The following is a 12,324-nucleotide window of genomic DNA, read 5'->3' as shown; positions in this document are numbered from 1 at the left end:
TTCATACATGTGTTGATGTTGTTGTGCGGTGAAATCGCGCCCATAAATTTCTATGAATATAAACGGTGTTGGTCATGACGATGGGGCTGCATATCAAATTACGCTCTCAAGCGGGCAATGCGAGGCCCTTGGTAAATTACGAGTCAGCGCATTGATTAAAAGCACAGCAACGAGTATCTTTGATTTCTACAATGTACCAGTGCCCGGTTGGGCGAGTGCGAATGCAACGATTTTTAATCGGATAAGAAGCTGAGGAGTTTCATTCGTCGAGGTACTTTTGCAACGGACGTCCGATAAGTTTGGAAGTGATGCAGAAGAGTTTTATGGCGGACGTAAAGTCATGTCATTGCATCGATCAACATATCATGTGCCCCGAGACAAAGATATCAAAGGGATGAATTATATTTTTACCCGAACGGTCAGTGGTGTTTTTCAAAAATTTTTGGAATAATTTCTGGAACTTTAGTCGATTCCGTTCTATTTTTATGGGGAAACCGCGATAATTTTTACTTCGTCCGCAGATCGATTAATTTTTAGGAATAAAAATTGAATGAAATTTCATTTTACACCCACCGATAAAAATGATATGCTCGAGAGCATTCGCTGGTTTGTAACAAGCAATAAAATTGAGTGTATCGTTTAGATTGCCAGAAATATCCATAACATGAGCGCCCATAATTTTATCGATTAGCCGAATTATGATTCCGTGAAATTTATCGCCTCCCATGAAATGAAAATGAATTTCACTCGTCGCTGGCAGTTTTACTGGAGCCAGAAACCAGATGATATCACAGAAAAAATGAAAGTCACTGACCTTTGCCTCTTAAATTGTAATAAAATCGCCTATCCAAATGTGCCAACTCGTAAAATCACACTTTCTAACTAATTTCACCTTTCATTTGCGCACCCAACCGGGCCGAAGGTCATGAATCTGATCTTGAGGACCTGGGAAAACAACTGGGTGTTGAATTTTGCTACCGATCGCTTCTGATTTCAACCACAACTGATTGAAAAAAAAAATATATTAAAAATTATGACATCACATTTTCTCTTTCTGCCCCCATTAACGTCAAATTACATCCTCTAATTAAACATGCAAAATTGAATGCCACCTCACACGAGCGAAAATACAGTTACCTTTTTATCGGAAATCATAAAAATCCACCGAGAGCATTACAAAACCCAATAAACTCCGGATTTTCAGTTTCACGCGACAGCCAAAGATCATCCGGAGTGTTGTAAACCGTCTAAGGCCCAGAATGCGGCTCTTCTCCATCGCATGAAACAGGTATACAAGCCGCGCCTCTCTGTGTTCGACATTATAATTCATTTAACGAATGTGCGGAATATAACCTCCTTTAGGCCGCAAAACCAGTGGTGGGGAGGGGAGGGGGGAGGGGATCACGTTGGGTGCAAGTGTATGTACCTCAACCCGGTCAAATGTGCACAAAACAAACTCCATATCTACTTTGCGAAACGTGGGAACCCACTAGATAAGGATGCCATTTTCCTTAATGGGTCAGACCATCACCTGCGCAATTTTATTTTATTTATTTATTTTCATTCGCATTAACTGTGATTATTTTTATTAAATTAATTCGATATGCCACTCGGTCGGTGAGCAATTAAATGTCCCCGGGGAGAGGGAAAATATCAAGTAAAAATTACCCCTCCTCAAACGATTTTAACAATCATTTCTCAAACCTCCCCTAACGTTTCCATTTTTTCCTCCACCGACGACTTTATCCATTATCCTCGTTGTTGACGATTCATTAGCTCCCCTCCCTCCCCCCCCCCCAGGCCGCCGGTTGCGTTCCCCCTTTCCATTCTCCTCCCTCGAAAAATCACCGTTTATCGCAAAATTTTTCTACGAACAGTCGGCGCGCCTTTGTGCTGCCATCGTGAGCCCCACAGACACGTTTTCATTGGCCATCAGGATCGTCAGGTGCATCTCTCCTCATATATAAAAGAGTGGGAGAGGAATATAAAAAGTTGAGGTTTAAAAAGTCTTGAGCATTAATTTATGTGAGGCACAACGCCTTGAGATGAGGTGGTGAGGGTGAGGGGGGGGGAGGGGGACAACAGCCTGCGGCACGACGATGTGTATATACCAAAGGGTTGGCGCACTCCACCTTCTTCGCGTCGTCACCGAGTGCCATCACGTATCTCAGCAGTGTCTTGTAGGCTGACTCCTTGTGATTGTGTGCGAAAGCTTTAGCATAGTATGTGGCACTCGGGGACGGTTGTAACCATCGAGATGTACCATTCCATCCTCTCCCCCAGTTTCAAGATCAAAGAAGCGGGTGTCCTTCCGATCAAAAGTGGCTCTCATCTCTCTGGTGTCATTTCTATCAGCGCTAACACGGCGCGATGAAGATTTTTTTTCCGCTGAAGATCCTTCGGAAATATTCGGGAGAATTATCGCAGAATGTTCGGACGATGTGCCCGGTGGTGGGAGAATATTGTTCGGTAAATAGCGCGGGTGAAAATATTTTTTGGCGCAAAAAAAATTGCGATAGTGAATGGAGACTCGGGGACTTCGTCCGCGGTCTGGGATCGTCTTGCTCGGGAACTAGAGACAAAAACGTTGAGACGGGGAGTCTGAGGCCTTTACGATCGTCTCGAGAGGAACAAAAAATCGGACGTGCCTTTCGTATATATTTAGCCATTCCGCGTTCAGTAAAATTCCCCAGCTCCTTCCCGATCCTCGACACAATATTCCTAAATGCAATTCTTCAGTGAGAGATTCACATTCGATCCGGGAAGAATGTGAAATAAACCGTTTACGATTTATCGAAGACCGGCGTTTGATCGCACAACGATATAATCCACTGGCGATGGGGCAGTCGCGAAAACGAATCGTTCGTAAATCCTTCCATCGAGGCGGAAAAAAAAATCAAAAAAGGGAATGTTCTGGAGGATGAAGTGGAAAAAAAAATTTCCACATCGTCTTCCGCCTCAGTCGCATCGGGTATTTATTGCAAAACCATTTATATTCCACTTTCCGGCTAACTTGATGCGGTTGAAAGACGAGTGGAGACTATTCCCCGGTGAAGAGCCAGCAAAGGAAATACAAATTTTCCCCGTTGACTTCGCGAGCCGATCGTAAACGCGAATGTTCCGGTGATCCGTACAATACTGTGTGAACTTTCGTTTTTCGCGGCCATCTGCGCGCGCACACCTAACTTCAAAACGATTTATGCAAACGCGGGAGGCCAAGGTGTCGGTTCCCAAGCGTTAAAGCACAAAAGCTCCCATCGATTTAACATCGTTGGAGTTTCAAGCCTTTTATTCTTCTCCATTTTTCATATATTTTTTTTTTTAATTTCTACGAAAGTCATATACTCAAGTATCACAGAGTCCCGGGAGAGGAGCACCGTTCCTTTACCCCCTTCCTCACCAACTCTTTCAACATTTATGTTCTGAAATACAACCAGGAGTTTTGCTGGACTGTAAATCACCCGGGTTATGCGCCAGGGAAGTCGAGGAGAGAAATGAAAAGGCCACTTCCGCCCATAATCCAACTACAGCTCAAATGTTCTAACGTTATACATTTCACCCACGAGCACCCACGTCTGCTGGGGCATAAGGGCGCACTCGGAGACTGCGATTTGGTGGGAGAACAGGAGATTATTGACGAGGATCGAAAACCGAAGGATATAAAAGGGGAGAAAATTATATCTGCGATGAAACGGAAACAATTCCCGGTCTCGACTGTGACAATTTGTCCGGATCATCCGGAGGATCTTCCGAAGATTCTTCTCCACTTCTCGCGAAGACCTTCGGCAGAGAATTTTTTTTAACGCGGGATCGTCAGGGACATATCTGTCACCATTCGACAGCCGTCCGAAAATTGAATAACCATCAGAGTCACCGGACAATGGCACCATCACCACCTTCTTTAATTAATGAACATTCCCAGAAGTCATTCAGGGACATTAGCAGTGCCATATACGTCCCCCAGAGATATAAAAGTGAATGATTCCCAGAATGAGGTATCGACTAAAATTCCCGGAGTCCATTTTGTGTCGCGGGGACCTCGAGCGCGCTTTCATCGCATATCTCGGCTCCACCGCAATAAAGATAAACTTTTATTCATTTATACTTTTTTTTTTCCGGTTTTCCAGACGTAGTGCATAAAGCCCCCGACCCCACGCCTGATGGACAGCGAAACCCCTGGAGACCCAGCACATAATGATAAGGCACGACGGTCCCTTATATAATAATTTATATTTAAAAATTATATTTAAAGTCGGTAAATACAAATATATAATTTATATATCATTGAAAAATTCTCCCAAGGACTTCTGACAGATATTCCAAAGTCAACGAACCATCGCGAACAAGGACGATGTGAAGGTAATTTTTAAAAGCCCATTTTATCATAAAATCTGATACCTCGGACAATCAGAGAATTCACAGTGAGAAGGCGGGTAATTAACGAAAAAAATTTTTTTTTTTTGCAATCATTAAGTGCATACCGATGGGGTACTGAGGGACTGGAGATGAGATGCCCGTGGTGAGTTGCGGGTAATATCAGACAGCAGTGGAGTACTTATCGCTTGAGGATCAACGAGCTATTCACGCCGGGGGTTGGTTTAATCTCACACACGTCCTCATTATTGCACCAGTGCTCCACTCCCGCCGTCATCGTTTCACAATTTTCTGAGATAAAATTAAATCTGTTGACGGTACAAAGTAACTGATGGAATGGCGAATCACAGTGGAGCCGATTTATTGTAACAATTATCCAAATGAAGTGATGAGATGAACGATTGATAGGAAAAAAAATGATTTCAGTGTCTGTGTGTCCTGCCCAACAGAATAGAATTCAAATATCTCAACTCTTTATATTTAATAAATTGTTATCGATATTATACTGATCGTGAGGACAGGGTAAAATATTTCCGTTCACATCGATTAGCGATGATAAACGAGATAAAATCGATAGAGAAAGATATCGCAATGGGAATAGAACATAAGGAAACGTAATTTCAACCTACGCAAGTACTTGTGAGAGTCTGGCGAAGGCACAGGTATTCATAATTTATTCCTCTTCATTCGAAAAGTATCATGAGCTTTATGCTAATACGATTGGAACATTATCCTTGGCCGTATGTCACTGACCACCTACCCACTTGACCACACGACATAACGTACGGCGTGCTAACCCGGTTGTTACGAGTACTGAATCTCTTTCTCCTTTCTACATCACGAGCTATTGCAGAAGAAATGTTGAGTATAAAAATTGCATATCCAGGACTAGCACACATTGGATATATCATCTCGTTCAAATGGGCGGTTACCATTCAAGATGAATCGCCAGGTGATTTTGTAAATTATCTGAGACACTGGTTATGCTGTATTGTACTTTGTTCTAAACATTTACAGACTTGGCTTTGGTATAAATAATTCACTGGCTCTTAACGTATCCCTTCGAAGTTGCAACTAATTGTCTGGAGATAACAGACAGCATAATGATATGTTCAATCTTATTTTTCCTTGTCGCCGGCTTGATTCTCTCGTACAATGTAATTGTTCCTGGTGTACACATAAGTGGATTCACGGTTCATTGTTGGCTTGGAAATTCACGGGGAGAGTTGGCTTTCCTTCCGCATTTGGATTAAATTGGTCACTACTTCAGAATCTAGTCTCAATAACTCCAGCACAATCGGACGGTTTTAGGAGTCATTTGGTAGGTCAACACGTGCTCCAATGATTTTTATTTCAAACTATTGAGATGAGAAATCACGAAATCATGTTGTAAATCTCGTGGGACTAGCAGTCATTGGGCTCGTTCGTGATCACCGTGAACTGATCTGCGGTGGATAAGTTCTTTTGCGTAGTTTTTACACGAGAGATTTATCAGAACCGATCGATACATCGAACAATTTTATCCAGTTACAAAATCATCATTTTTTGTCACATCGTCCCCGACCAAAAATTCAAGAGCCGGATGTATCACCAGTCGTGTAGTTGCACCACTTCAGGGATTGCGATTCCCCCGAATGATGGGTTTCCCACGCAATCTACGTCGCGACAATGATCAACGTTCACACGACCAGCAGAATTTAGTGAATCCATAATCGCAAGCTCACGATTCATTCGTAAAGCTCCCGCACACCTAAATCATCGATTGACAATCGATTCAGTGACTCCAGCCCGGAGAACTGCGGCTCTATTCAGTTAATCCTCTTTGGGAATACGTTGGTAACGAGGAGTCGATGATCGCGATCCACTTGTCAGTGGCGCTGTGAGCCCGGTGTTACGCCAGTAGGTGCGCATGCTCTGTAGATCTTCCCGGGCGATTTGAATTTACGATAAAGTATTTTGCTGGTGCACAATCGATCATCGCACCCAGTGCCCAGGGGCATGATAGATGCACCTACGTAGGCTCGTTGGCTATGATCGGAATGCCCAGTGTGCGTGCTTATAATCCCCACTGTACATGCACATACACCATTATTTTATATATAAATGCAATGGGTAACAGTGCAAACTGGTGTTGTGGCCATCATATATTTTCTATTTATCGTCCCTTTTTACGACATCCATACACCCCATGACCCTGCAACCGTATTCCAATAAGTTACTGTAATTTATTCCCTCCTATGATGCTGATGTGTATAACGTATAAGGGAAGCCATCGATATTGCTCACCCGCGGCGAAATAGCACGCTTAGGCGTTACCATTGAATTTTCAAGGGGTCAAAAGTGTTAAGTTAAATAACAAGGAATGTTCGACAAATATTTGAGTAATCGATCGCCTTCGGCTGGAGGACATGAAGAATTAGAGAATTCTATTACCCCTTAACCCCATTCATAATCACAAGATTTTCAAATTTATTTCAGATCAAGACGAACGAGAAATTTCTAAACTTGTAATTGATGGCAGATCACCGATAATCGGTGACATGTTCCTGAACACCGAAGTTATTTTTCCCTGTGACTAATCAAGAACGGGTATTACAACTTTCGAGATATTCTGAGGCTAAACAACTTCATTACATAAATATGAATAAACTTCTCAAAATAAATAATTGTAGCAACGGGGAAGAGGTAGATCGTAACCAGTTGATTTAAATATTTTTGTTCGTGTTCAGGGACTTTTATGAATAAAGAAATTTGAAAAAAAAATTGTCTCGGGACTTGTTCGTGCAGAACCGGCCGAGCAGAAAACGGTTCGGTAAAAAATCATCCACCGTACGCTGCAATACTGTACTGCTAATAGTAAGACTATAAGCGATGAGATTTTTTCTTCAGAATATCAATGGAATTTCCCAAGGAATTTGTTGGATATTTCTATTAATTTTTTTCACGCTTTCAGATCAGATCAAACTAAATCAGATTTTTATCAGTCTGAGAAAGCACTTCCCTAGGAAATTATCGGTAGGAATTTTTATTTATTTAACGACTAGAGAATCCATTTCACTCAAGTACATTTCCAATTCCACCAATAATAAACGACAACGATTAATTTCCATAACAAATAGCCATTGTGTAAGACATTTTTTTAAGACAGATATCTTACACTGTTTGACAAGTAGATAGCAACACATTCCCAAGAAAACCAAAACAATTCTCCCCTCGTTATCCTTCTCAGGCCCAAAGCCATAAACCTTATCTTATCGAAAAAAAAATATTCAAAAACCCCTGTCATTATCACTCACCAGGATAGCCCTCCGGTATCACAATTTCCGGTCCCACTTTGACATCGTGACGGTAGCGATGCATCAGAAGTGTTGCCGTGACTCTCAGGGATCGCTGCTGTTGCTTATAAAGTAATATCGGTCGTCCACCACCACCTTCAACCCTGACAACTCTTGGCAGCGAAAATCTGTCGATAAATTCCCCGAGTGGTAAAAAACCACCGGAAGAACCAGAAGCTTCAGCAGTAGCTTCCCTTGAACTTGGCAGAGAATCATCACCAGTACCAGTGGCTTCACCACTCGACAGCGTCGAGAATTCACCCGCCGACGACATCGCAACTGCTATCGACTTGCAATCCCGACAACACTCTTAATCACTTTATTGCAAAATTCTAATTAATCCCACTGCTACATAGATAACATGTCCACAGTTGCTCACATGTGTCCCACTGTCGTTGTAATACAGCAAATGGTGCACTCCTGTCTTCAGCAGCACATCATAAAATCCTGAAACAGAAACATAACATTCTTTCAAGGTAAAACTTTAGTTGTGTGACTTTGCTTGAATTATAATGCGGTAAATTGCCTGTCTTTACTGCCATTCAATGGAATGACAATTAAGGTAGATGCTTGGAAAACAGGTTTTTCTTATAATTGTCCTCCAGGCTATGATAGATAATATTTATAGCATTAACCAGGCATTGGAAAAGAATTGTAACTGGATGTACTGGGGAGTTAGGGGGTAATAAAATGATAATGCGGGCTTCTAGGACACGAGGGAGAGAAATAACAGGGGTTTTGGTATATTATGATGATCTTGATACTATTCGCGAGGGAAATCAACAGTTCAATCTCCGACAGGACGATTTCGACTCCAATTTTGTTTATATAATCGAAAGAACATTCCACTAAAATCACATAAAAAATATGACATTCTTTTTTGGTATTTGATGATTTATCAAGGGAACTCCACATAATTTCTTCTCATTTCCAAAGTAAAAAAAACAAAACTTTGCGTTTATCTTCGTAATATAATAGCCTCCTGTAACAACTCGTTAACTGTTACCTGAATTCTACCATTTGAACGAGTCATTCGATCCTAGTGAAAGTACGGCAATTAGCTCCCCTTTGTCTCCCCCAATCGTCGACTAATTAACACTTTCTACTTTTGAAGGTTCCCAATCTATACCATAATTGGATCATTCCAAGAGGATTAACCAACGGTTGAGCTGCTTCAAGTGCTCCACCTCCTCCAAATAGTCTCAACGCAAATTATCCAAAAGCCACCCGAGCCCATTTACGTTTTACGTCTAAACGTAATGAAAGTTATTACCTCGGTTACAAGAGAACAATGAGCAAGTACTCGTTCCCAGTTATGTTCGACTTGAAGTCAATGGATCATGACGGTAAGTCTAATAGGATCGAAAGAAGTTTATTGGCTGCGTTGAGAGAGAAAAAAATTCTGGTGCCCAAGTCACTAAAAAGCTCTGGGAATATCTTTCGATTATTCGTGTTTGCTCGGGGCACTTTGACGCTGGGACTGATCATGATGAATTTATGCTGATGATTAGCACGTGGCATACCGCAATGTCGCCACTGGTCTTCAACCACTGCATCTGAATATCATCCCGTACTGTACTCATAATACTGTACATTTATTCCCGCTTGGAATATTCATAACTATAAAACTCATATATAAACTGTTAGGTGATTTTTATTTATTTCCTCATCTCGCTTGATCGTGTCTTGCGAGGACACCACTCAGTCAGCAATGGAGATATGGCAGGAACAAGCTTTGCATAATTGTCCATCTAACGTATCTCGTGGTTTTCATACATCCTTTTTTGCAAACTCGAGTCCCTTTACAACTACACTACTCTCATCATGAATCATTCATTTGGTTTGTGCGATGTCACTAATAAACATCTGCAATGGAAATTTTCTTCATTCCGGCGATGAGCACTTCATAATCAGTCATAAATTGTGATTTATAGTATGACATTTACACGTTGGGATAAGTTATTAAATCAAAAAGATAGAACGTAATCGTTTTATGATTATTTTCAAATGCCTCGGGACTTTATCGGCTCACTAATCCTGTGATTTAAAAGTTACTGATACGAGTTTCTGGTGAATAACGGGGTTGAATTCTTCTCGATCCTGCCAATGACAGCGCATTTCAGATGGAATGACGATGCATTTATGTCATGAGGGATGGGGACTGGAGGAATAATACCAGCAGGGCAAATATGATTTTTGGAATATAGAATTGATTAATTAATAAAAAGTGGTTCATCAGAGGGACAATAAATTCCTCTTTAGCACTTCGCAAGTGAATTATTGACCTCTCTGATCCTAGAACTCAAACAGGAGGAGATAAATGACCACGAAGATGCACTTCAACGAGTGCAATGGGGCCTTATTTCCAAATTTAAGAGACATCCGAGACATGTATAGCAGCAGAATCTCACGTTCGTGTTTCTCCGGAAAAAAAACGCCGAGTAATAATTTTGATCGTGAACGGAATGCTCGGAGTCTTTCCTATATCCTTTCTTCTCCGCGGTATGTATCGCGACTAAATTATTCAGGGGACCCAGGAGGTGGTGGAAGGGAGAGGGAAAGGAGAGAGAAGAGCGAGCTGGGTTTGACTGAAATGACTGACTACACCAAGACTAGCGCTCCTACAAAACGAACAGCGCATACCAATGACCGAGCGTTAATATAGTGGGCATAATATGTTATGTCGGTCACCGTATGATTAAAAAATTATACTTTTAAATGAGTGATACGATTATAGTCTACTGGGCTTGATGCTCCTCTCATTTGTCTTTTGAATTTTTTCTCCTGAATGGGAGGTTCGATTTTTCGAGTATTGACTAATTCAACGACTAAATCACCTCCAAAAGGTCGGATATGTTCTGAGCAAAATTGAAATCCGATCGATTCGGGGGTTTTCGAGGGAAAAAATATTAAAATCGGTTTTTTAAACATTTTTAGAACCGATTTCCTTGAGGGAATTAATTAGAATATATTCACCGGGTCATAGAGAGTTTTATTGAGCGTCAATTTCCGAGTAGAAATAATAATTCAGTGAAAATGAAGGGGAATGCAACAGGTCGTGACGCCTCGAGGATGAACTGACTAACCGATTTTGTCGTTTACTATTTGTGGATATCTCTGGACCCCTCCCTCCACCCCATGGGGAAACGCTTCCCGAATCCCCCCATCTCCTGCGATTAATCATCTCGTTTTCAAATGCAATACCGATCGTTCAGTTGGTACCACACCGATCGTGAAATGCAATTGGCCGTGACTAATCGCCGTCTGACCGGACATGCTCTATTCCCTGATCACATAATGGTAAAAGTATATTACGAGGGACTAGTGTAAACAATTCCTTGTTTTCGGGGGAAATGATGGGAGAGATCGGTATGGGTATGATAACGTTTTACACTGTAACATCGGGCAGGAATGAATTCGAGTGAAATTAACGGTCTATTCACCAGTGAATAGACGAATCAAAACAATTCGTAATCACGATTTTATCGGGGATCTGATGACAACCGATTTTCAACCGGTTCTCATCCGATTTTTCTCGAGGCCAGTCGTATGGGTCTCCACAATACCAACGGGGATTCAGTTACATGTTGAATTTTTGAATTTCAAATTATTTTGATGTACATTAATACTACTTAATGGTAAAAAAAACAATCGATCTTGCGAGTAATCGATCTTACATGCTGGGAATTTAAACTCCTATCCATTTGTGGTAGAATCAACATGCCATGGAATTTTTCCAACGTGGATCCGGTTCCTCAGGGTCTCAAGGGCTTTGAAATAAAACAAAAATGCCGGAGAATAATAAAAAAAATTAACTATTCAAAAAACAAGAAGCGATCCCCACTCAGTTACACCGATGTACAACTGGTGAACCTGTTAACGGTGTTCTGGTGTTGCTGATAACGCCAGTGACTTGGCTGTCAATTCGAGGACACTAACATCCTCGATTGCACAAACGGAAAAGACGCGGGGGAATATTCACCGATGGGGGGGGGGGGGGAAGCCGATTGACGATGCCGTAAAACTGACGCCGACAGAGAAGCCGCTATGGACAAGCACAAGATCGACCCGGCACTGCGGACGAGATCGGTACAACTAACGCTCACCCAGCAGTCAGGGTGCAAGACTTACTCCAAGGTATCCCCCACCAGTACGCTCGAATAAACTACATCACACCGTCTCCTTACTCAACGCAACAACCATCTTTCGTGTGTTGTCATACTTTACATGATCCTGCTGGAGTCCCCCAATTGATCTTCAATTGATCTTCAATTATTTCTCTATACCCACCACATGCAAATATTTATTTCCTATTTTCCCTATCAATTCGCAAACCCACAGATTCCTCATTATTAATAATTTTTAAAATATCTCTTATTTGAAGGAGGTACATGATCCTGCTGGAGTCTCTCAATTGATCTTCAATTATTATTCTATACCCACTATATATATAAATAGAAATATTTATTTTCTATTTTGCATATGAATTCGAAAACCCAAAGATTCTTCATTATTAATATTCTCCAAAATATTATTTAAACAGCTAAGCCAATAGACAAATACTTTTAACGTAGAACGTAACATACGTTTAATCTTTATCCCTAAATCCCTAAAA

At 41.3% G+C, this 12,324-nt stretch overlaps 1 protein-coding gene across 1 annotated transcript in view; it reads right to left on the bottom strand.

Annotated features, from left to right (window-relative positions):
* LOC135169862 (uncharacterized) overlaps window positions 1-11,778 on the bottom strand; it is a 29,526-nt gene extending 17,748 nt beyond the window's left edge. Inside the window, exons 1-2 of the mRNA XM_064135250.1 lie at window positions 11,387-11,778; window positions 7,671-8,156 (exon numbers count right to left, since the gene is read on the bottom strand). Coding sequence (XP_063991320.1) covers window positions 7,671-7,983 — 313 coding nt within the window. The 5' untranslated portion in view covers window positions 7,984-8,156; window positions 11,387-11,778. The remainder of the gene's footprint in view (window positions 1-7,670; window positions 8,157-11,386) is intronic.
* Between the last annotated feature and the right edge of the window lie 546 nt (window positions 11,779-12,324).

The sequence above is a fragment of the Diachasmimorpha longicaudata genome, chromosome 15 (genome assembly GCF_034640455.1).
Source record: "Diachasmimorpha longicaudata isolate KC_UGA_2023 chromosome 15, iyDiaLong2, whole genome shotgun sequence".
Classification (NCBI taxonomy): domain Eukaryota; kingdom Metazoa; phylum Arthropoda; class Insecta; order Hymenoptera; family Braconidae; genus Diachasmimorpha; species Diachasmimorpha longicaudata.
The sequence above is the reverse complement of the archived record's forward strand: the minus strand, read 5'-3'. Positions and strand labels throughout refer to the sequence as shown.